Consider the following 26,153-nt stretch of genomic DNA (forward strand, 5'->3'; position numbering starts at 1 on the left):
CTGGGACAGGTGCTCAATGCATGCAACACAAGAAGACACACCATCACCTGAGATTCACCGGCCCACCGATGTGCAGTGCTGTAACTCAGCTTCCCATCCCCCCCTTTAATATTTCAGACAATAAGGCTGTGAATTATGTCACCAAGCTATTTCTCTTCTTCTTTTTTTCAGACAATTACACAGGAAATCATGATTGGATTTACACAACCAAAACAATTATTTTTTCCAGATTTCCAAAGGCTTCATAAAAGTATGGTGGGGGTAGGTGAAATGGAGAGCTCCCCTTTGGCTTTAATGGTCTCTGTGCAAGGCATTAAGCAGCTTGTGTTGGATGTAAAAACAGCCCTCCTCGGCTATTCTGTCTCAAATTGCTCCAACTGCCTCGCATCCGCACGACCATGTCACCCGGCAATGGCATACAACTGCCATGCAAACGCACTCATTAATATTAATGAAGGCTGTAATTCTTCCAGATGACCGGGGCTCCTTACTGGCCTCCTTGCAGCTGGAGCCCTCGGCAGCGCACCGCTCCTCATTCGCAGACGTGTCCCTTTCTGTGCTGCGGTGGCTCGCCTCTGCTGGCTGTTTATTTTTAGGTGTTGGACATATTTGGGATGGAGAGGCAGGATTAGTGAACCAGGGCTAATTGCTCAGTGCTCAGTGAACATGTGCGCTTTGCCGAGATGCGATATTGTGACGAGTGAGTCACGTACGCCGGGACAAACAAGCAAATCAAAGCCATTTCCATTTAAGCACAAACTCGGCCTGTGACTCAACACAGGCTCCAGCTCTCCTCTAACTCCACTGCCCTGGCTGTGAGAGGCTGTGTGTGTGTGTGTGTTTTTTGGTCCCATTTTTATTAGCCTTCCTCCTGAAAGCCCTCGGCCCGGGTTCACCAATGACTTGGTAAGCCTCATCTACACCACGGCTAGTTTATTTATAGCCGTTTTGGTACTGAGTGATGTATCCAGGTTAAGTGTTCGGGATAAGGACTCCCACAGAGGCCACTGACCCCATGGCAAGCGTTTAAAAGAGGGCAGAGAGGGCTTTCACAGCGCCATGCCCTAAAGACCTTCAACATAACCTTCTTTCTGTAACCTCCCCTCTCTCCTCCACTCCTCTATCATCACCTCCAGCTTTCACTCAGGGTCATCGTCCTGCACTCACACAAAAGCTGTCCCCTTTAATGTCTACAAAAGTGTATAGATAAGTCACAGCATTCTGGATCAACTACAGTGTGTATGTTTTCATTGTTTTGCACGTATGTCTTTATGGATCTCAAGGTTTTAATGGATTTTACCCATAAAATATATAAATAAATAAATAATAATAATAATAACAATAATAATAATAATAATAATAATAATAATAATAATTATAGTGTCAAATTTAGGATCAACTTGTTTTAAGCATGACTCTCATACTACTTCAACTACTACTAAATATAGTAGTAATATTTAATAATTATTTTTAATTATACTAATAACATAATAGCAAAGTTTTATTATTATTTAGAACAATACAAAGTGTCCTGTCAAAATAAATAAACACATTAAAAAATGCAAGTCCAAAAACAAAGCTACGCATGTCAAAAACTAATATTTGTATTCAGACTAAAATCATTTTGAAGCTGTGGGTTGGACAATACGCCAGGATATAAATGCACTGATTAATAATTAGTTGTCTATCAGTTGCTATTCCAACCACTGAGACAGTGGAGACAATTTTATTTGTCTTGGTTATTTGTTAGAGATATGACGCTATCAAAAATAGACTGTGAGAAAATTATTTTCAGCAACAAGAGAAAAGCTAATATCACAATTTGATTATCAGAAAACTCACAAACACTGCACACATCTTCTGTCAGGTTCGAAATCAGCCAGCCCCTACTGAGCTATATCTTGGGGCTGGGACAGTGCATACAGATCCGACCTGATCTCCTGAGTTGGCTGACACTGACAGAGTATACAATTAACTTAGCACAAGGTACGGCGAGTTTGTTATTATAATAACCCGCACCTTGAGCCTCTCTAACTTAATGAGAGGAGCAGGAGCCTGTCTGCAATATTAATCCATACCTGATTTATGTGTCTTCCTCACTTCCAGAGCCGTCATTTGTATTCATTTGCCTGTTTTTTTTTTTTTTCCACACGGATGGATTTGTTACATTTTTCCCCACATGCTTGCCACTGCAGCGTTGATATTATTTCTGCCAGGTGGCACAATATGGCGTAACACCCTCTTATAGAAATTGGCCTGTGTGATAAGAGGTGATGCGCAGTTATTGGGGCACAGCCGAGGCTGGGTGAAGGGTGGGATAATGATGTATGTAGGTCTGCTGCTTGTGTGCTTTTCATTACTGCCGTGCGGCACCATCCCAAGGACAAAGGCTCCCGTGCCTTCCAATTTACCCGCAGGGCTACGGAGAACAATTAGACGAGAGCAGAAATACAACCGCAGTTGAGCCTCTGGATACAGACGGACACACCCTTAGTTTCTTAACTTCCCTTTCCCACTCTTTCTCCATTTCTGCTCTCCCATGTGCCGCTCTTCTTTGCTCCTCCTTCCCGCTCTCAGCATTCGCATTCCCTCATGTATTTTCGGAGAATCTGTATCTCTCTCCGCATTGCTCAACCTCCCCCTTCCTCGCTGCTGTTCTCTGTGTTCAGTCCACTGCACACGTCTGTGCTGAACAACCACAACAATTACAGGTAGAGGGGGATTGAGGTAATGAAATCCACAAATTATTACATTAAAAATTACTAACCCACCCAACAAATGCAAATTCTCAGGAACAAACATTGCTTGAAAAAATCTACAGGGAAGCTGAGGATTCATTAGACAGCAAAGATACTGTATGTACATGAAAGACCAATTCTTGGATCCTGACAACGACGTAAAGGAAAGATTACAGCCCAACGCTGGCTACCTAATTATATGTTTTATCACTGCAGTCACAATAGAGTGCCCCTGCACTAGGCTGGGCTCATGTAGACACATCTGTTCCCTCACTCTTTTAATGAGAGGCATAAAAAAAAGCATCACAGCCCTGTAATTTTTATATCCACAAAGCCTGAACTGCAATTGCACAAAACAACTTTGCACTGCAACGAAGGGGCAGCAGCAGCATCCCTTTCTGAGGCTCTTGGATCTGCTTTTAAATGCATTAAAGCAAGCAGCTGCTCTTCCTTATCACGACCAGGCACATGTCTGGAGGCACACTGGTTACATGGTACAGTACGTGGCCGGCCGAGGCCTCTCTCCGCTTGCATCCCATGTCCAGGCTGGTCTGTTCAATGCCATGCTGCCAGTCCATCAAGCACATCACACTTTTAACGAGGCTTGTCTCAGTCCAGCTTCAGCGACAATCAAGGGCAACTGGAAAATAAACACGTTCCACCATTAAAGGAGGGAAGGGGCAGCACAAATACAGGCTCCTCAAATAACAGGGTACCCAGGCCAATTCCTATTAATGACAGGAGCTTAGCTGGAGAGTGGGAATGCATAGTTACATGGAAGTACATCAGGTCGATTGAGGCTGAGATGATTGTCTCTTTGACCGCTTACCATTGGGAATAAAAGGCCCCACAATAAACAAGATGGGGGACATGAGCACGGAATGGCACACAACATCAAAAAGAAACAACACATCGAGATGGAATGATCAGAAGACAAATGCGTCTTGGCCATTTTGGGAGCACTTAACAGTGGACAGTGTTGGAATAGAACAGGATGGAATAGAGCCCAAGCACCCCGCCTCCCTCTCCAAGTGACAAGTGATAGTGAAAATTATAGTGAAGCCTCAAGGCTGCGGACCAGAGTAATTAGGAATTGTTAGCAGCCCCTGAAGTGCCTTTTGCAAACCTGTTCGTAGTGAGGCTTTGGCAAGGGGGAGAGGTTTTTCCACTCCAATTAAGACATCACGCTTCACAGACGAGATAGTAGCAAAAAGAGCATTGACCCCATCCTTTAGGGATGGATGGAAGGATGGAGGGATGGAGGAGGGGTAGGGATGTAGGCCCTTGGGGACAACATGGTGTCATCATCACAAGGGGGATACGTGTGGAGGGAAATAAAGGGAGGGAGATGTGGGAGAGTGGGAAAAGGTGCAAAGGACAAGGGACTGGCAATAGTGGAAAAGTGTGTTAACATGCCTACCACAGAGCTGAGAGAGAGAAGGGAGATGTCTGGAAAACAGAGCCTGGAAAGAGCAGGGAAGAGGGCAGGGAGGAAGAGACTGTGAGGAAGGAAAAGAGAGGGAGAATATCAGACAGAAATGGAGCAAGTGAGGCTCGGCAATGGAAGACTCTCCAGAGGAGAGGTGTTGAAGGTAATTTTCAGAAATTCTTAACACTTTGAGAGGCATATGGGGAGGGATTTGGACACAGAGGAGAGAACATAATAGTGGAGGAAAATGTCCTTTGCCTTTCCAGGTAGAGACTGGCTATAGGGCTAATGGAGCCTTAAGGCCACGGTAATTTGTGGGCTAAAACTGAATGCAGGCAATTTCTTCTCCAGATGTTCATAATTCCGATAAACGACTATTTTATTCTTTACCAATCTCTCTCTCTCTCTCTCTCTCTCTCTCTCTCTCTCTCTCTCTCTCTCTCTCTCTTTACAGGTAAATTGTGACCACCTTTTGCTTAGAAACAAAATTGAAGTCTGGCTCCCCAGTGGCGTAGTCTCCCAGCCGCCTAAGCTTTAAGCCTATCATCAGGACTTAATTAGGTTTAATTCTTGGTGATGCCTTAGCCATACCAGCCTGGAAGACCTAAGAGAGTAGATCTTCCTTCGCTCTCTTGCCCTCCTTCTTGCTCTCCTCCAGTACGTTAGACTGGCTGGCATCATATATCTAGGAGAAAGTGCATACTTGTCTTTGTCGTCCAGTGTTGATTGCACTGTGAGGGACTCCAGCTAGAAGCTAATTGTATGCAACTGGGGGTGAGTGTTGATTCGGCAAATTCCAGGGTATTAAATGAAATTCAAATGAAAATGTGGTCTTAATTGTGCTAGCTGCTTGTTACATGGTCCTTTACTTATGCCGAGATTTGCTTTTGACTCTTCCATTGATGTTGACCTTTAAAATAGCTTGTTTTTTCAAATTCCTACCACTCTGAATCCTACCACTTTTCCTGCTCTTTTAATATTTCTCAGCCTCTGTAAAAGCCACAATAGTTCAAACGCCAAGTCTGTCTACAGTAACAGGTTGATTAGGTACGTCTTCTTGTCCAAATGTGATGATTCTTTGATACGCAGAGATAAGCCCAGAATTAAGGAATGGCTTCTTACCCATTTTCATTGTACTTTCGGTGTATTTCCTCAAGCTCTTCACATTAAATACAGCCCCAGACCAGCTTTCCATCTCAGTCAGAGTCTCATTATATTTACAACACGTACCCGTGGTTTGAAAACACACCATTTTTCATCTTTATCTTTCCACAATCCCAGTCTGCTGAGATTCAATTGTACCGGTGCTCATTCATGTCACCAGCACAGGGCTGAAATCATGTTTTTTTTTTTTTTTGTGAAATGTAGAGTGGTCCAGTCCTTACCCAGGTCCCTCTCTATGCTTTCACGACTTTGAACTTTCCCTGCAGTTAAGATTCTCTTGTCTCGCAGCTGAATTTGTTCTACACTTCAAGCTTAAGGTAGAATTGCCTCTTTGTTTTTGTGTTTTCAGAACACAGTGCTGTAACCTGCACTGGTGATTCAATATGAATAAAGGACATCGACCATGAACGCCTTACAGAAAGGCTACACAAAGTATATGAAATTGCATGCTTTACCATGGAAAACAGAAATGTCTTTGCAATTTATAAGTGAGACTTTGATGTAGTGAGCAAACAGAACAGAGCTAATGGAAGAGACTGGGAAACAATTTAAACCCATGTCCATTTGTTGGGTTTTGAGAAGCTGAAACCTAGCTAACCTTGTCTGAGCTTTGTGAGACAGATCACTATTTCATTCACAAGAATTAAGAAAGTGACACAGAAAAATGAACATGTGAAAATTAAATAAGGAAAAAATTCTACAGGAGGGAGAACAGACAACATACACTTATATGGAACATTATTCTACCTTGTTCCCTCAGGTTTACACGGTTCTTACTAGGGTCTTACGTTGGTCAAAATACAAGGATCAAACCACACAGCAGTGTTCTCTCCCTGTCTAAACAGCCCTATTCAGATTACCTGGGTTAAGCCTCTGTTGGGAATGAGATTCTGTATACTCCAAAATTCAAGGAGCAGTGAAGGGAGCAGGACTGGTTATTAGTCCAAAATTGTGGGTTGGTAGGAGCTCCAGATCGCCACATTAGAGTGCTCAAAATGCACCCTTGTGGGGCCTATATGTATAGCTCAGCTGGGTAACTGCACATTCTGTCCATAGATTAAATGTTGGCCAATTTAGGTTCAGTGTTAAACATAGGGTCAATACGGGCAGCCCACCTGAAGGCACCTAACAAAACCAAATTTGGGTCGATGTGGGCCCCAAATTCACAGAGTGACTGGGCTGCTTTTATCAGATAAATGTTATGGGTATTACCAATAGCCCATGTACAGACCCAACCAGAGCCCAGGCCCATCATTAACCCGTGTTATAACACATATGGGCCCCACTAAGGTGTCCTGGCTGCCTATTCAATGTTTCTTCTTAAAAGAAGGGCATTGGTATGGAGTTTCTCTGTATTTGCTGCAGTAAGGGAAAACTTATACTAGTTACTGGAGAGGATTTGATGACATTCAGCATGCTAGCTAAAGCTTGGCATTGGACGCCTGCCGACCCAGCGTCTGTGTCCACTATGCGTGTGACAGTTGCTAATTATAAGGTGTGTAAACAAACTTATAAATAATAAAGATGCTAATTATACAAACAGAGGAAAAAAACAGGTACTAAAACAACCCACACAAAAACACAGCAGTGTTTGCAACTTGTCCGTGACGCAATTAATTCTATTGATGATTAATTACGAGAGAACCAGAAAGAGAATGGCGCTAATAGGACATCAATAATAATTGACGTAATCAACAGCGTGGAACACTCCCCGCACCTGCGAGTGCTTCATCAAGGAGAATGGCCTCGTTTGCTGAGAGGGGACGCGGCTTTGGGTGCATACCTGCTGCGGAGGTAGCCACATTTATTAGGACGGTGGGAGCCATTAGGCAGCGCTTTCATGCATCTGCGGCATATCCCTCCTTCTCATGAATATTATCCACAGCTCAGATCTCACAAAAGGCACTGCTAATCATCACACAAATATGATGTGGAACTCTTCTGCTCTCTCATATGAGCGCAGGTGAAGAGATGGCATTTTTGTTTGATAAAAAGTGCTTTTCTTGTCGCGCCCACCATCTTGCGTTATTCAGTTACAGGATGAAGATGATGACGGGCTGATACTTGAAAGAGCTGCGCCACAAAATAATTAAATAAATCAATAAATCAACCCTGCAATGAGGGAAAGTGTGCAACAAAATGTTGTGGACTCGACACATCAAAGAAAAAAAAAAGCATTTCTCTTTCTCTTGCTCTCTCGCACTCTCTCTCTCTCTCTCTCTCTAAAAAAAGAAGAGCAATTACTTAACATTTGAACCCCACACTCAACAAAGTCTTCATTGTTGAATCTGCGCACCCTTGCTCTAATAAAAATGAAGAGAAAAAAAAAGGCACTATTGAAAAGAATGAGAGAAAGTGAATGTTAATAGATGGCAAAGCCACGTCTTGCGTCTTAAAATGAGCTCCGGCTTTTATATTTCTATGCTAATGTTCATGTGACATGTCTTGGCGCTGCCCTGCGGGGGACTGCAGGCACACTTCTTTTTTAATATTACATTTTGTACAAAAGCTCCTTCTATTTCTTCACTTCTGCACAGCTGCCTGCGAAAAAAAAAAAAATAAAAATGCTATTTTGATAAGCAGTCCCCAAAAGAAATAACACAGCATTAGGCTGGAAGACTGTGTAAACAGTGGCAAAGTTTTCGGGGGGATTAGCTTGCTTGCTTATGATTAGCCAGGCTTGACAGTCCCTCTCCATTTCCTGACTCACTTCCAGTGTCTTGGGCCTCAAATGTCATCAGAGAACTGGCAGCGCATTCATAGGGGGTTTGTTCAGGAAAAATGAATTTAGCTCAAGCTTTCGGATTTTTCCCCACCTCGTTGTTGACACGGAATCACAAACTGATTTAACAATTGACAAGTAATTCCCAGGTATCTTGTTCCCTTACACGTCCCTTGTGGGAAAGGCTGTTTTTGTCTCCTCTATTTCTGTCTCAGTTGCATAAACGCCGGAGTGTTCTCAGGTGACTGGCCACTGCTCTGTTGTGCTCACAACAGCTGCTGTCTGTGCTAAATGAGAAGCTGTAGCTCAGGACAATCGCTGACCCCCAAAACCCACAGGGCCCTGCTTGATATTCTGTCAGTCTGTTCCCAGCACTCTTTCACCCCCATACAGCATCATGACCACTATATTGTCCTCCACTGTCATGTTCAGTGCCATTTAATAAAAATAAACTCAAAGCCAACATTCATTTAAAAGTCAAAAGCACCGCTGCATATATTGGTGGCCACAGTTTAGTCCCGGATGGCGCCCAAAGCCCTGCAACCTTCCTTGAAGTCAACACTTTCATGACGTCAACAATGTGCAGACCTACAAAGCGAGAGACCTCAAGGGTGCTTGGAGTAAACTGGTGCCTTTGTGAGAAGCACATAGTCACATACATATTCACTCATGCACTCATTTACAGTTCTGTGCAAAAGTCGTAAAAAAAATCCAAGTAAACCTTTAGCCGTTGATTCAACGTTGAAATAACGTAATGACTGCCGTCTAATCAACGTTCTCTTAAGGTTGAAAATGAAAGTTGAAAAGATGTCCAAACACAGACATTGAAAAGACGACTATTAGACGTATTTTGAACGTCCAGGGACATTCCTTGTTTACTGGGATAAGAGTGAACTGATTAATTCATTTATGAATTCATACATGAATTGGTCACAAACAAACAAAAACCTAATATCAGAATAAAATCAAATAACATTATGACAGTAAGTAGTGATAGACTGTTTGTGAATGTTGCTTTAACCCATGCCAAATCCCTCCTTGTGGCCACACAGAATTATTGGCGGTTATCATCCAATACCTCTAATATTACCGATTAATAAATACTTCATAATGTAAACCAAGTGTAAATCAAATCTGTTTTAACAAATCCATACGATCAAGGAGGATATCTGGAAACAAATTTTGCTCTTCACACTGTAAAGTATTAGCTAACATCTCTTTGTAATTTACACCTTAACTTATCAATTTAAGTTGTGTGATTTCAACTGGATATTATGAGTTGTCAGCCTTTCAACTCACATTTTTTAATTACTCCTATGAACAGGAAATTTGAAGGAGTGCAATTAACTTGAAATTGTGTGTTATGGCTATGGGCGGGGCTTTGATACGCTCAGGAATAGCTCCCAGCATGCACTGTGGGCCCACCTTTTTCACTTGTTTGGAGTTTATTTCAGGGATTTGTTTTCATTGTTGTGTGCTGTGAGCGTGGGAGTAATATATGGGATGTTTACTGGTGCTCGGGCCAATTAGGTCCTTCTTTGTAGCGAGATCTCTGCTTTGTCCGAGGCCTCACCCTCAGAGTGAAACACAGAAGCTTTGGTGAGGTTCCGGCTGGTTCTCTTTACAAGACATGCCCAAATGCTGCCTGTTGCTTGTTTTTTATTCTCTAATGCTCTTTTCAGAGCGTTATAATAAAGAGAGTTTAAGGCAGGTATTAAACCGGTCGTCACAGTAATTAAATTAAAAAAAGGATTGATAATACTTTTAACTTAAATATCTACTTTGAATGGAACAATATCATGGCCCTCAACGTATGTAGTGAAGTTGAAACAACAGCTTTTTTTTACAGTGCACTCATAACACATCATTTACTTTTATTTTAAAAAAAAAATCTGTTAACTTTCATTGTATTTATGTTTTGTATTTATTTTAATTTTATATAAAGTACCACACTTATTAAAAACGTATCTTGGATGCCTACGACTGTAAATATTCACTTGCTTACACAGTCACGAACTCATTCACATACAAACTCATTCACACTTAGAAATTGCTCCACAGGGGAGTGCTATTCAGTGCTCTGCATCAAAGGCACTGAGTCCCTGTTGCTTTGAAATGTTCTGTATCGGAAGTTCACTGCTGGAAATTACGCAGAAGCCGCAGTCGTACTGGGCACCATGTGGATTCTGTGGAGTCCATGTGGATTTTTTTTTTTTCACTCAGACAGGACAGGGGACTGATTTAACTCAGTACAACCACTATCTGAAACCAAACTGAACACAGTGAAACAGAACGGGCGCTGGTTGGAAGTGAGTGAATTAATGTGGGATACTTAAACTAAGACAGAGCTTTTGTAGACACACAAAATGCTTCTCGTTCTTTGGAACATTAGGGAGTCGCCTCAAACACTGCCAGTGTGCAGCCTCCACCTAGATGATGCAACGGCAGCCAATCTGCACCGGTACATTCTCTTCACCATCTATTAGCTAAAGGAGTGTTTGTGAAGGTCTGAATTAACGTTAACTGTTTTTGCTTTGCTTTTTTGTCATTTATATAATTTATTAGATGTGTATAAAATCAGTTAAGTTGGTCACTAAGCTTCTGAAACCCCTTAGGGCCCTCCACATACCCCCCAAGTACATGTCTGACAGCCACCGCTTCACTGAATCAAAACAGTTCTTCACTGGCATCACTTTTAAGTGAGTAGATGTGATTCCAGCAGTTTCCAGCTGCATGCAGCTGTTTAACAGAGCATCTCCTCTGGACGAAATTCATTCCTCCAGATTCTTCTGGAACAGGGGGCTTATGTGGATGATTAATGATGACTCTGACTCTGTAGCCGAGATCCTGTACAGTGCAGATCTCTCTGATAATGCCATTGTGCCGCTGTCATATCTGTAGCATGAAAAATGGAAAATGGCTGATGCAGAAGAACGGAACAATACATGGACTCCTTTTATTATTATTTTTTTTCCTTAAATCAATTACTCGGCTCTGGGCGGTGGACACTCAACGGGGCCAAATGTGAGGACACGACACCGGCCGGCCGCCGGCGTGTGGTCAGGCAAATGTAAAAGGGGCAAAGTGATGCAAATCTGCACTCAGAGCTTTCTCTTTCTCCCTCTTGCTCTCTCTCTCTCTCTTTCACCATCTTTCCATTTATCTCCCTCATCATTCTCTTCATCATTCCCATCATTTCTCTCTCTCTCTCTTTTTCTTATTCATTGTTCTCTTTCTCATTACTTTTCCTTCTCTGACTTTCCATTTACCCTCCCCCCATATCTCTGTCTCTAGCTTTATTTCTCTCTCTCTCTCTCTCTCTCTCTCTCTCTCTCTCTCTCTCTCTCTCTCTCTTTCTCTCTCCCCCTGCATGTTGCTACCTCTTATCTCGTTCAGTCTTTCTGTCTACCTTTTTATCTTTCTATTTACTCCTTTAAACCCCCCCACCTCCATCACTCCCTCTCTCCCTCTCTTTATTTAATTACCTGTTAGTACTAAAGTAACATTCCCTTGTTTGTGTGTAATTGCTTTTCGACAGCCTCATCACATCATTAACATAGCTGAAATATAATTACTGAATTTGGACCTCGTTAATAAACCCATTTGTTCCCTTAAATCAATGCAAGCCCAACTTCCCGCTCAGCGCTGCCTAATGTAGCTCTACCGTTTGGAGTATTACCTGTAATGTTACAGTACGGGCTGAAATACATACATAAACGTTATCTTAGGCTTTACACTACATTCTGGAACACTGCTGGGAAAAGCTGATGGCATTCAGCCATGGGGACATTACTGATGTGAGGTCCTGACTGATGATTAGTTTTTCATCAAAGACATCACTCCAACTCATCCCAAAGATGAAGCACCATTACTTCAAGAAAGCAATTTTACTGCTTCACAGCCCAGTGTTATGGGGCTTTATACCCCTCTAGCCAAAACCTGGCATTGAGCTTAGGCTCAGGGGTGGCTGCTGTAGAGCATCAAACTCTATTAATCAATGCTTTTCAGTTGTGAAAGTTAAGTGCCAGCAATAGGTGCACATTAAACACTGGGAAGTATTTTACTTTTTTTTTTTTTTTACCTGAAAGTCATTGTGATGCTCCATTGACCTGTAATAGTGAAAAGAGAGCTTCTGTCATTGCTATTCTGTGCTCTTGAAGTGTATGAACCCAACTAGTAACCCAGAGTCAGAACTACACAAGTTTTTTTTTAATTCTTCTACTGTTAATGTAAAGCACTTTAAACTGCCATTGTGTACAAAAAGTACTTTATAAATAAACCTGCCTCACGTCAGCACTGCAGAAACTGTGCTATGTAAGCACACCCTCCTCCTATTTTGGAGGAGGTTAGGAAACCAACCCCCTTCCTTCATCCTCCCTTCTGATTTCAGGACAGTGCTGTAAAGGTGAATTTCCCTCTGCAAATCTAGGGGGAGCCCAGGAGCCCTAGAGGAGACTAATCTCCTAGTGTTTCAAAGAACTAAATGTTCTACAGCAGCTTTGAGACCTCAGAAACGCTCTTTACACCACAGAGAAGTGCTGGGATCCAGGCTCTTCACTCTTTAGACCTTTCACAACCTCCACTATTACCTTGGCTTTGATCAGTGTCAATAGTTGTTGTTGCATCAACAAACAAGCCACACTCTGTGTGTGTGCCTCCTGCAGCGATATCATTTCTTCCTGCCCAGGCCCTCCTAATCAGTCTAGTGGCTCCCTCGCTTAAGATGACAGGGGAAAAGCAGCCCTCCTCTCTGTGTTCTCTCGCCTCTTAATAGAAATCAATATCAGCAGCCTGACACATTGTTACAGATGAAGAAGGACCAGGGAGCATGAAATTACTGATAAGGGGAGGAGGGAGGGGGCTATATTTATGCAACATCAGAGCCAACAATGCCCACGATGTCCCTCTAGTGGATTAAGCCATTGAGTCGACCAGAGTGCTTTGGCGCGTAATTGGAAATGCTGCGGAATGCAGCTGCCCCCCCTCGCTCTGATTCTATTTCCTTTATTTTTTCCCACTTTTCTTTTCTTTTCCTTTCTTTACTTTACTTTTTTCTCCTTATTTCTGTGGATTCGCTGACTCTGGAATACAGTGGGACGGGTACAAGGAGGCAGCTGTGTAAGCTTTATCTCCTCATGTTTTTAAATGGGCATCCAAGATTCGGAGATTTGCCCCCTTAAATCAAGCTGATGTGGGAGATACTCACAGAGAATGTGAAAGAGTGAAGAGTGTTCACCCCTCCTCCAACCCTCCCTCATTCGCTCGCTCCCATTCCCATTTCCCAAACTTCCGCGTTCTCTGGACGGCAGATGCTCTTGACCTTTTCATGTATGGGCCCGATCTCTCTCCGAACCAAGTAATCTTTTGCGCATACACACACAGGCACACCGACACACACTTCTATCAATATAAGCGCAAGTATTACAGTAGCAAAGCTCCTTGGCCCGTTGGATTATCCTACTTAAGAACTGACCTCCTGGAAAGGAGAGTGCCGAATGAAGGACAAGGAGTGTGTCGCACCGAGCGTGGTGATAACACAACTGTGCCGAGACCTTGAGGACTCCAGCAGATTAAACTGATTGAAATCTCATTTGTTTCTCTTTCCCTGTCCCTCTTTCTCCCTCCCTCTCTTTCCTTTTCTTCCCCTCCAGTGGACTGCGTCCTGCTTATTTCTGGGCCACGCCGGCCATGGCTTGCCAAGGGAGAGAGCGTGTGAGTGTGTGAGGGCTCAGACGTGCTGTGACACCAATACTAAAGCGTGGCTATGCTAGTGCGCACGGGGGAGGAATAAAGGGGGTTTGTTGTTCTAATAGCACACTGTTTCTTCTCCACGCTCACTAGCCCCGCTCGTTTAGAGCCACGCCACAGAAACAAACAGGCCGTTCCTCACACACCCAGCACTAGCAGCACAGCTCCAGGGTTTACACAACACAGCTTCATGCACGGGGCACGCTGCCCTGAAACAAACAAGAGGTAAAAGAGATTGCAGTGTTCTTTAGGTGCTCTAGTGGTGTTTCTGGCTAACAAGGATTCTGATGCTTCTGTGTGTTAAACCCTCATTGCTCGCTAGCAGCTCAACAGAGAGGCACAGCATTAATGCTGCCTTTCATTTACCTCAAAAGGTGAGATGTTTGAAATGAGAATTATGTCACACCATGTTTCAGTTAAACATTCAGAAAACTGTATTCCCTAGGTTTTCATTATTAGCTTTTTCCTGGTTAGTATCATTAGCACTGCCAGCTGATAATAGCACCTTATGTGATATTTTACAGAACCAAACACCATGGAAATACGTCTACATACAGCAGTTGGACTAATACTAAATGTATTGTGTTTGACTTATTTAATGAAACACAAATAGAAGTACTAATAATCTACAATAATGTTTTGCAGACTGTTGATAAGTGGGCGGCCATCTTAGATTCTGACCTCAGGGTCTCCCAAATTTCTGAGAAAAAATCAGACTGAGTACAATCAGACTCAACAACTGCATATTTGTCCATGTCAAATGTTTACGAACAACATATTTAAAAGAAATATCATAATTACACATTAGTAAACCTTCAATTGATGTACTTGATCATAAAATGGTTGAGAAAATGTGTGGTGCTTTCACAGTTGTGTAATGCTATCATTACTTGTTAGCTACATTGAGGCCATACTTCCACCAGAGCTATACTCTCAAAAAAATTGTCAGTGTGGTGATATTTTTTATGTACCCCCCATGGTACATCTTAGCACCTTAAATTAGGGAATATAACTGTACCATATTTTATTTTAAGTGTAGGTTTTAGGCTGAATTGTTTTCATACATCCCGTTTTAACTCAGACATTTCTTTTTGCTGTTATGAAATCATACTGATATTCCTTATTTTGTGCTCTTGGAGAAGTATACAGCTGTAGGTTAAGACCCCTGCTGTATCTTTGAAGGGATTTTATAGTGTCTTTACCTGCAGATAACAACAGTGTACCAGTAAATGGGACCCTCCCATAGTGTAGTGGTCTGCAGTAACATCTATATCACCCATAACACCTATATGTCTAGGTCCAATATGGCTTTTACAGTGTATGTTTACATAAAGTTCCTCTTACCGTCCACACAGGCGGGCCTAGCTCTCGTCGTGCCAGCGATTTGGCCTTTCTTACAGGCACAGCGGGCAGTCTGTCGGGCGATGGTCCTTCGTGGCTGACTGCTGTCTCTGTCCAATGTGACGATTTCACAGGTCCCTGCTGCCAACTGACCTACAACAGGCAAAACCAGATGCAAACAAATATGTTATACAATGATCCCACAACAAGTTACAAAGTAATCCCAAAACACTCGCAGCTAGTCTGTAGTTTTCAAAGTGTGAGTCTGAGGTGAGTCTCTAGTCTCTGATGTGTGAGTCTCTGAGATGAGGTGTCTGAGCTAAGTCGAGTTCTGAGCCAAATGAATGGAAAAAAAAAAAAAATAATAAAAATAAAATATATATATATATGTATATATATATATATATATATATATATATATATATATATATATATATATATATATATACGAGTTATATATGGATATAAAAATGTTAAATATATGAGTTGAGTTAGAAGTCAGTCAACACATGACTCAAGTTAAACTCAAGTCTCCGTCACTGGTGTCTATGTGGCCCCACCTATTAAATATACATCCCTTGGTCCATGGACTCGATCATTAATTCATACTGTATCCGTGTTTGAAAGGAGCTATGATACATTAATGGGGGATTTTTGACTTTTACTCTGTCGCTTATACTTTTATTAGCCGGCTTATTTGAACTGTATAACAAAAGATTTCCCAGCGTCACAGTGCATAAGACATAAGTACATCTTAGAACATAATGGCAGAGAGGAACTAAAGCAGGCGATCCCCTCCAGACATTTGCCTAGAGGTATTTACTTTATGTCTGGAAGAGCTCCTCTGTCCTCTCTGCACTGACAGTGCCGTGTATGCAGTTCATATACGGAGTGCAGTGCATTCATACTAAAGCACTTTAAAATGAAAGCAGTGCTATAGGATTTCGGTTAGAGCGAGCTGACACTATTGCCCTGGTGCTCCACACCGATTAACCTGTGTATGTGTGTGGAGGTGATAGAGGCTCCAGGGCTGGTCCTCAGGGGCCTTTTTTCCCCACTGCCAGACGTCTTCATTTTGATTGGCACTGAGGTCAGAGGTCTGATCTAATCTGGCCCCGAGCCCACAGCCTGGCTACCGAGGCTATGAGAGTTAATTACAGCAACGCAGAGGTCTCACTCGGGCTAATGGAGATCCATCAGAGGCACTGCCTCACCGAGGTGTCACAGGAGTGTGTGTGGGACGACACAGGTTATTCAACCTTTTGCAAAACAAGACACAAAGGCCTTCCTTGCGTGTCTGTTCCTATATGTGTTGAACAGAGTTTTCCTGTCACTGACCCCGTTCTATTAAGCAGAGGCCTAATTCCCAATGTTTATTAATGTATCCACCGCACAGCTTTAAGTATCTCCTTCTAAAATCCCTCTTTACTAAAACTACACTGTGGTTTTGAGTTTGAGAATTCAAAAATGAAGGACTGTGGGGTCAGGCTCAGCTTCGGTTAGAGTGTGCAGAGAACCGCAGCCCATAATCTCCATAATCTGAATGTAAAGTATATGTAATCTGAATGTAAATCAATGCAAAGTACAGGGACAAAAGACTTTATCCAGTGTTCCCTCTCAATTTATAGCTGCAATCATGTTTAAAGCTTATTTTTACTGAGAGAAGTGCATACAAAATCAAGGCCATCAGTGAAAAAAAATGCAAAAACTTTAGACAATGCATTAACAAAAGTATTTGGGCAGCAGAAAAGATGGACACCAAGTCAGGACCCTGACTCCAGTGTTTTGAAATATTGTCATGCTTCATGAGACAACCTCTTCTGAGTTGAAGTTCACAGATACACAGGCATTCTCCTGTAGAGCAGAGGTAATCAGCTGGCTACTCCAAAAGCACTACATCGCCAGTTTTTAAGAACTTGACACCAGAACCTGATACAAGGGTCCATAAGCAGCATAAACTCCATGATGCTACATTTCTCACATATTTATTTTGAATAACTCTAATAAAAGTAGTGGGTTCGATTCCCGCTCCGGGTGACTGTCTGTGAGGAGTTGGTGTGTTCTCTCTGTGTCCGCGTGGGTTTCCTCTGGGTGCTCCGGTTTCCTCTGGATGCTCCGGTTTCCTCCAACAGTCCAAAAACACACGCTGGTAGGTGGATTGGTGACTCAAAAGTGTCCGTAGGTGTGAGTGTGTGAGTGAATGTGTGTGTGTGTGTCTGTGTTGCCCTGTGAAGGACTGGTGCCCCCTCCAGGGTGTATTCCTGCCTTGCGCCCAATGATTCCAGGTAGGCTCTGGACCCCCCCGCGACCCTGAACTGGATAAGGGTTACAGATAATGAATGAATGAATGAATGAATAATAAAAATATAAAATAAACTCCTGTCACTAAGACTGTGAACAAAAAAGAATATGTCAGAGTAAGAAAACAAAACTACATTATTACAAATTTATTATAAACAGTGGTCATTTATTATTTAAAATCTCACCTCATGTGATCCCATGTGGCTACTCATTTGATCTCTTGTTGCCACACCCCCCCTTCTGTGTCATGACTGTGGTTCACAGGTGTCTCTGCTTTCAATGCATGTGTACTAACCCTGTTCATTTGGCTTTGTCTGTGTGTTGATCCTGTGCTATTCCTGGCTTAAGCCCTATTTGGACGTGATTAGTTTTACATGGGGAGCTGGGGTTAATGTAATTTTTCCACAAGTTAGCATCCACAAATCGGGGAAAATAACAGAGATGGGAGGGGCTAATCTATTTATGCACTGCTGTCACACAGTGTAGATCATACACAGCTAAGCTACTGGAGTTTAAAGACAGTCACAACTGTGTTGAGGCCCTCCCACCAAAAACATACAGCCCTCAACGACTTTATCTTCTAGTCCTTTATAACAAACAGTGGGCGAGAAGGTGGCACACAACTTTACTAATTCTTCATGCAGTTATTATAACTGATATTATAAACCGTTTAATAGTAACGACACATGTTCATAACACGCATGGAAGCCACTGTAGACATACCTACAGGTCTGTCATTTGAGCGTCGTTCAGCCGCTAAGCTTTTATTAAACCGTAAACCCAATCACTAAACGCCTCCTTCAGCTTCTCCATTCTCGAGGAAACCAGCAAAAAACATATTTTCTCCGGAATATGACGCAATATTCCCCCACATTTCATTTCAGACATTTTGCTTGTTTTACAGTAGGTAAAGGGCTCAGGAATCTTTAATGAAACGGGAGGGCGCACTCTGTAAAAATGACTGAAATGGTCTATTCGGAACAGGATTAAAATTACTGAGAAACTCAGGTAATAATTACTTTACCCACACGTCCACAGGTAAAACTAATCCTGTCTGAATAGGGATGTAGTTTTTGTTAGTTTCAATGTTCTCTTTTGTTTCTGTTTAGTTCCTAGTTTGAATTCCTTGGCTTTAGTTTCTCTGTATTCCTTTCTGCTTTGTCCTAGTGAGAGTTTGTATCTGTTTCAGGTTCAAATCTGTTGTCTGTTTAGTATCAGTTTAGCCTTGTTCTGTCATTGTGCTATTAAACTCCAACTTGCACCTGTATCATCCACCTCATCCCTTCATCACTGCACCACAGTTGATTTCTGAATACATCTGCTGTAGAGATGTCAGGGCTACAGTTTCCTTCTCTGTGGGTTTTTGTTACATACACCTTGTTTATATTTTATATTTATATTTGTGAATGCAGGAGTGTACTCGCTAGAGAGGGTAGCTCTGAGGCAGCCATACATGAGTCTAAAGCCACCATGATCAAAGCCAAGCATCAGCTAAGGGGTAGAACATTTTCCATAGGACATTATTTGGTTTGGGTGTTTATGATCCAAAAACGATATTTTAATATGAGTAGCATGAGCTCACATTTATGTAAATACAACAAATCTTCGTAGCAGTGTTCCAGTGTCTACATTAAAGTGTTCCTGGAGGGGTAGAGGCTGTTCCTGCACTGGCGAGGGATGTATCTGTAGTGTATTTAAAATGCTGAATGCTATGGTAACAGAGTACCAGGTTGAATGGAGCTCTTAAATAGAGCTGCAATCTTAATGCAGGCAGAAACAGAAGACTTAAAATGGGGGTGCTTCAGCTCCAAGACAAAGCACAAGTGGGTCTCCTCAGAGTTTTGGAAAGAACTGGGAGTCAGAGTAAACAAACTACAGTCCATAAAATGTCTTCACCTCACTTCTTCATACATTGGCTCTTCTTTTAAACCTTTATCTCTCTCTCTCTCAAAATGTCTCTTTACATCTGTCTCTCTCTCTGCATCATGTCTCTCTCTCTCTCTCTCTCTCTCTCCCCCCACCTCTTTTCTGTCTCTGCCAGAATTTATCAGTCATATCACTACTGTTGCTGTTATTTTTTAAATGGATGTAAATCAACGCTGATGGTTGGCTGTTGATGTTTGTGCTGTTGTCTTCCTCAGCTTCCCCTTGATAAAGGCTTTTTAATCCCACATGTCACTCTCAGTGGGACTCAGCCAAATATCCACGGCTGTCTCCCTCCTTTCTTTCTCTCTCTCTCTCCTTTCCTTTTCATCGTCTTTCTTTTTATTTAACTTCCTCCTCCTCCCTGTTCTTCTGGATGATGCCTGATAATGACTTGTCATGTGTGCAGTGCAGCGGGGAATCTCTCTTGCTCTCTCTCTCTCTCTCTCTCTCTCTCTCTCTCTCTCTCTCTCTCTCTTTCAGTACTTCCCTGTGCAGAAACACTAGTCTGTGTTTTGCCTGTCAGATTTCACTTTGAAAATTTCCTACATGAGCAGAGGAAAATGTTTCCATCCACACCACTTGCAAAATATTTTGTCTGATTTTAGCACAGAGAGAGAGAGAGAGAGAGAGAGAGAGAGAGAGAGACCAAAATGTCTTTTTTAAATTAAAACTTGTCTATGTATATATGTATATATATTTTGGTCCTCACAGTGTTAATGAAACCTAATATACAATTAAGTATGTACACACACATACACAAAGTGCAAATCAACTTGCTTATCCATGCTGTATACTCCAGTCTATAGGGACTCTTTCTCTCAATAGTCACTACTGGACACTACAGCCATGGATGCTGAGGGAGGAGAAACCACTGTACACTCACTCCCCCACCCCACATTTCCTGACAACCCTGCTTCTCCAACTTTTCAGCTATTATTTACAAGACATGTTCCGTCTATTGACGGTAGTTCAGGCATCATTTATTAAGATACCCCTTAAGTAACATTAATTTAAATATTAATTTAGAGAAAATTTGATTTATTATATCATCAATGACATCAATGAACAGTGATTTAGTGATTGATGTTTATTGTCAAGTCATTTACATGTTGCCCCTCGGCCAGATCATTAATCATCATGGTCTACAATTTCTCTGTTTCGCTGATGATACTCAATCTGTGCGAGCGCCAAAGTCATTTCCACACTAGCACCCTGGCCCTGGGGTCCTGTATCCACACCTTAGGCACTGGAGGAATACACACTTCCTCAAACTCAACCCTGATAACTATAATTCTACTCATTGGGCCAAAGTGCCATAATCTCTAAATTTCCAGAGATCACACTTAACTTCTGTGATGTCACCGTTATTTCTTCAGCAACTGTTCGTAATCTTTGTGGGCTCTTTGACACTCTCCTTTCATTTAATGCTAACCATAGACTTAAAGAGTTTGGAAAGACTCTTAGACACCCTCTCACATCTGAAGACAATCTCATAGAATCTTTTGTCATAAAGTACGCTTTTGAAAAGACAGAGAACCTTGCAGGGTCACTAAAATGCAAGACTGCAGCTAGATTCCTCAGTGGGGCTTGGAAGTCTGCACCAACTAATGGGCAGGGCCACTTTACCCACCTCACAAACACTACATAATTAATTAAAAATATAACCAGTTTTGCTATATATTGTATGGTAATTTGCAATGTTTATTTGGTATTTATAATGTCCACATCACTATTAGTATGAGCAAAGACTAAATATTTGTGGTAATATTAAACACAGGGTCCTGGAGGTTATGGGTTCGAGTCCCGCTCCGAGTGACTGTCTGTGAGGAGTTGGTGTGTTCTCCCTGTGTCCGTGTGGGTTTCCTACAGGTGATCTGGGTTCCTCCCACAGTCCAAAAACTCACGTTGGTAGGTGGATTGGTGGAGCGAATGTGTGAGTGTGTATTGCCCTGTGAAGGACTGGCACCCCCATCCAGGGTGTATTCCCGCCTTGCGCCCAATGATTCCAGGTAGGCTCTGGACCCACCGTGACCCTGAACTGGATAAGGGTTACAGATAATGAATGTGTTAAAATTAGAAAAATCTGAGCTCTTTTAACCATCTCACACCAAGTGATCAACATGATGGGAGTGTGCTGCAAGTCCACCAAGACTCACTCTGGAAATTTGTTTGCGACAGTAAAAACACTTGAAAAGTTGCTTGGTGTAAGGTCGACATAAGCCTTAGGGCTATGGTCAAAAATGCTTTATTCCTCCTGTGTAACTTTGCTAGCCTTCACCCCATGCAACACATGCAAAGTAGGCCAGAATTTATTCAGACCCCCCCCCCCCCACACACACACACACACACACACACCAGAGGAGATGTATGTGTGAACGCAAATACCCGGAATACTTGTTCCGCACTTTACCCAGACTTAACCTACTAGCACCCTACTACAAAGTCTAGGTGAAGTTGGAGTAAGTGCATGTGTGAATAATGTTCCAGAGAATCACACTATCTCTGTACTTCACAGGTGCTTCCCCATGCCTAAAGTATGCATAATGTTTTAATCTACGAGAATGCTCCTGACACAGATAATCTCCCACATATATAAGGACCACTCCACAAAATTAAAACCTGAATCTGATTCTGCTGAGTTTCTCTGGAGTTGTCGCTGTCCAATTAAAAACATGTATCTCCATTTTTGTCAATTTTTAGTTTACTACATCATTTGAACACAGCTTCTGTCCTTCAAATAGTGTAAAAAATCACAATCAATGAACCAATAGAAATGCTCCAAAATGACTAGGAATAAAATATTACATTCACTTCCATTGAAAGTTAAGGAGGTTTCTTTCTCTTTTAAAGTAACTATTTTGGGAGATAGGGGTTTTTAAGTGGACAGTGATATGTGAAAATCTGATCTGTCATTACCACCATCAGTTTTACTGACTTTGTCCTTTTTCTGTCACCATTTTGATTTATAAGATGAACTGTTGAAGTTCGATTGACTCAAGAGTGTTTTAGATGAAGTATTATTTAATGGCACTGAAACAGTTAAATCATTGACATCTAAGCCTTAAAAGATACAGCCATGAGTCAGGGTTATGAGAAATTTAGCATAGGGTAATTTTTAGACCAAATAATTTCCTGAATATATGGGATGACTTTTCCCACTTTTCTTTTTTTTTTTTTAAGAGACAGTGTACCCCTTAAACACATGCAATGGGGGCTTCTGCAGAAAACATTTAAATACCTCTGTCCTAAAGAAATTAAGTATTTTCACTTACAGCTGAAAGGGGAATCTCTGGTAATTTGAAAGTCACTGATATCTACTCTATGACTTCCTCTACTGTCAATATTTAGTGTATGGAGACAGCAATGCTTCCTGATATTAGGCATCTATTAAGACTAGGTGTGTCTGAATTAGCTGAACACTACTAAGAAGGAGTGTCAGTGTGTGATTCATCTTTTTATCCCACTCACTCCAATTAAACAAGACTAATTACGCTCTTTTTGTAATGAAACACATTAGTCTGGAGCTCAGATGAGCTCTACATTAGGACGTCTTCTCAGATGGAGTTGCTGCTTGCTCCTCTATTTTCAGAGTGCATCACTGTAATGAGATGGAGTTTTAGATCATGAACACACGTCTTGACATTTTGCTGTATTTCTCAGTGACATGAGTTCAAATCCTTTGCTTCTTTGAAGACTCCTGAATGCAGATATTCTCACAAGAAATCTAGGGCTCTTTGACATGCCTGAGATTTCCTGAACTGGTCTTTGTATGGCACCTTCCTACACAGCAACAGCTCCAGCTTTCTTCTATACGCAATACCTTTTTCACCTGCTAACCAGCCCCCTGGGTTCAGCTTTCTATTGAGTCCAGCTCTAAATTTATATATATATATAAGCTCAGAATTCATTCCAGTGTATGAAGTGCAAAATAGACTGTTGATATTAAATACTACCTTCTATAAAGGGTGGCATGGTCTTGGTCCTGGGTTCAATATATGCCTCTATGCCTCACGTCACTGTCTGTGAAGATTTGGTGAGTTCTCTATGTGTCTGTGTGGATATCCTCCCATAAATCCAAAAAAAAAAAAAAAAATAAATAAAATAAAACACATACATTGGTAGGGGGATTATCTGAGCGAAACTCTCAACATTGTCCAGGTGTGAGTGACTGGATGAGGGTGTGAAATTATCCACAGGTGTGCACATGCTCAGATGGTTACTGCTCATGCTCAAGTATATCCTGTGTGCTTGGGAACCATTTTGTGATCAGATATTCAGCACAGTTAATGTTTTTCTCCATTTCAGCCCAAGGCTGATATGGCGTGCTCTTCTCAACCAATGAAAATGCAGAAAAGGGTAGCAGCAACAATTTAATTAATCAAAATATTGCACCTTCTACACAGAGGTCTATGAAAACTGCCAGGGGCTCTCATCCGGTGTTCTTATAAAGGTTAGGTGAACCCTTGCTCTATAACAACATATCCTAAGTTAGTCCTAATGGTATTCAAGTAAGCATCATCTCTCAGGATAACAGCAAGTACCATGTCAATGTAGATTCTTTCAAAGTGTTCACAAACTCTTTCAATCTCACCTGGCCATGGACTTGGGCAGTGAAGTCATCTCTGCTGAATTAGGCTTGGGATCATTTTTTTTCCACTGTGTTCAGCCCAGCAAGGCATTTTTTGGCATGGGACATACACGCAAAGAACAAAGCCACACAGACCACCTTTTCCGTGCCCTTGTCTCAATGTTTTCTCTTATGGTTTGGCTTTTCATGAACACAGATTGCCTTTTGATGTTTTTCCATCAAGTCCAGCTGTCAACTGAATGATGGGGCTGATTTAAATGTATGTGCGCTGTCCATGCGGACCTGTATCTACTGTTAAGATGAATGACCGTGGCCACGCTCACATCAGAACAACTTAATAAACGCTATGATTATTGATATGCTACATTTTTCTCATCCCTCTTTCTCCCTGCTCTCCAGGCATATTAGAATTGCTTTCTCCATCCATTAGGGGCAGTTGACGAATGTTCAGCTCCAGAATGAGTGGTTTTAAAAATACATGATTGATTTTGTGTTTTCGCGAGCCCTTCAGAACCCCGCAGCGAGCCAAATCATGAGTGTCGCTGCTAATGCTCACATCGGAAACCTTTATGGTAATGCCACGAAATGGGTGCATTTGTTTGAGTTATTTATAATTTAAGCTTATATTTCTTGCATATAGATTTTTTTTTCTTTTTACGACTGTTAACAATCACACTGTGCCCTCCCACTGTCCACTCTATTAGACACCAATCTTGTTGGTCCACCTTGTACATATAAAGTCAGAGACAGCAGCTCATTCGTTGGTGCAGTTTGTGTTGATCATGTGGTCCTTCATCAGTGGGCATTGGACGCTGCCCACAGGACCCTATTGGCTAGAATGTTTTGATTAATAGACTATTCTCATTCCGGTTGTGACACTGCGGGGTTTAAAAACTCCAGCAGACCTGCTGTGTCTGATCCACTTGTACAAGCACAACACACACTAACACACCACAACCGCCACGTCAATGTCACATAAGAATGATCCACCACCCGAGCCATACCTGCTCTGGGGTGGTCCTGACCCTTGAAGAACAGGGAGAGAGAGCAAACAAACATGCAGAACAAATGTTAGGCTACACAGTGCATCTACAAGGTCAGTGGAGCTGATAAAACGGACAATGAGGGTTAGGGTCAAGTGTTTTTAATGCTATGGCTGATCCAGTATGTTCATTGGTGTTTGATCAGTGCAGTGGTGGTTGAGGTTTTGAAAAGGCAGATGGAGACAGCGATCATTGGATTCGATTTGATGTCTTTAAAGTTCATAATAGCCACTGTCCAGCTGTTTGATCATGTGTTGTTTTATTATATACAGATATCACCTTGTGGAGGAATAAAAACTCATCACAGAGGGGAAGAAAAAAACCTGGATGTGACACATTTCCTAAAAGCCCACGCTGGTTGAGGATGTGTGCAAACATCTCTTTAATTTTTGCCATAGCTGGCGGAATCTCTTGGAGGTCTGGGCATGTGAGAGTTCACACAAGCAGCGTGTGTCAGAAAGAGGGGTGTTTTTTTTTTTTTTTTATTCTGCCGCCTGCGCTCCCCTCGTTATGATAAGCAAATAAATAAATAAGTAAATAAACATATAAACATCAAGACAAAAACAAAGTGTGTAAGTCACAGCCCCCAGCTAGGAAATAACAATGTGTTTTCGAGGAGATAAGCCCACTCCAGTGATTCTCATTTAGTATCTGTGTTACAGTGTATATTAAAACTGTCACGGCTTCTGCGGGCTGCCGAACTCCTCTCAGAAGTGTTACACTGAGGTCAGCTAGCCGTCACCTCCTCGGCCCAGCTGCCACATCATATCTAAACACGATTGTAAATAAAAGGGTACAGTACTGGCCAAGTCCAGTGTTCACTGTAGTAGTAAGGCAGGCAGATTTACTGTAAACCACACACCAACACACACAGGCATATCTCTAGTTAAATCTTTCATGCTACAGGATAAGCTCACAGGATTGGAACCCAATGTGCGCTAATGGATGTGTATCATTTATTAATTGATTACGCACTGAGCACTGTAATGCAGAAAAATAATAATGAGAAAATATTAACTCATTCATTCATTCATGGTCTGTAACCTCTTTTCCAGCACAAGGTCGTGGTGGGTCCAGAGCCTACACAAAATCACTGGGCACTAGGCAGGAACACACATTGGAATGGGCACCAGTCCATCACAGGGCAACACAC

General features: G+C 42.0%; 1 protein-coding gene across 3 annotated transcripts in view; it reads right to left on the reverse strand.

Annotated features, from left to right (window-relative positions):
• tafa5a (TAFA chemokine like family member 5a) overlaps nt 1-26,153 on the reverse strand; it is a 148,591-nt gene that overhangs the window by 33,400 nt on the left and 89,038 nt on the right. For all 3 annotated transcript variants that reach the window (XR_010802280.1, XR_010802279.1, XM_066669435.1), the window contains exon 2: nt 15,146-15,295. Coding sequence is in view for 1 of the 3 variants with exons in the window: in XM_066669435.1 (XP_066525532.1) it covers nt 15,146-15,295 (150 nt within the window). In the remaining 2 variants the exon portion in view is untranslated. The remainder of the gene's footprint in view (nt 1-15,145; nt 15,296-26,153) is intronic.

Source organism: Hoplias malabaricus, chromosome 4 (genome assembly GCF_029633855.1).
Source record: "Hoplias malabaricus isolate fHopMal1 chromosome 4, fHopMal1.hap1, whole genome shotgun sequence".
NCBI lineage: Eukaryota > Metazoa > Chordata > Actinopteri > Characiformes > Erythrinidae > Hoplias > Hoplias malabaricus.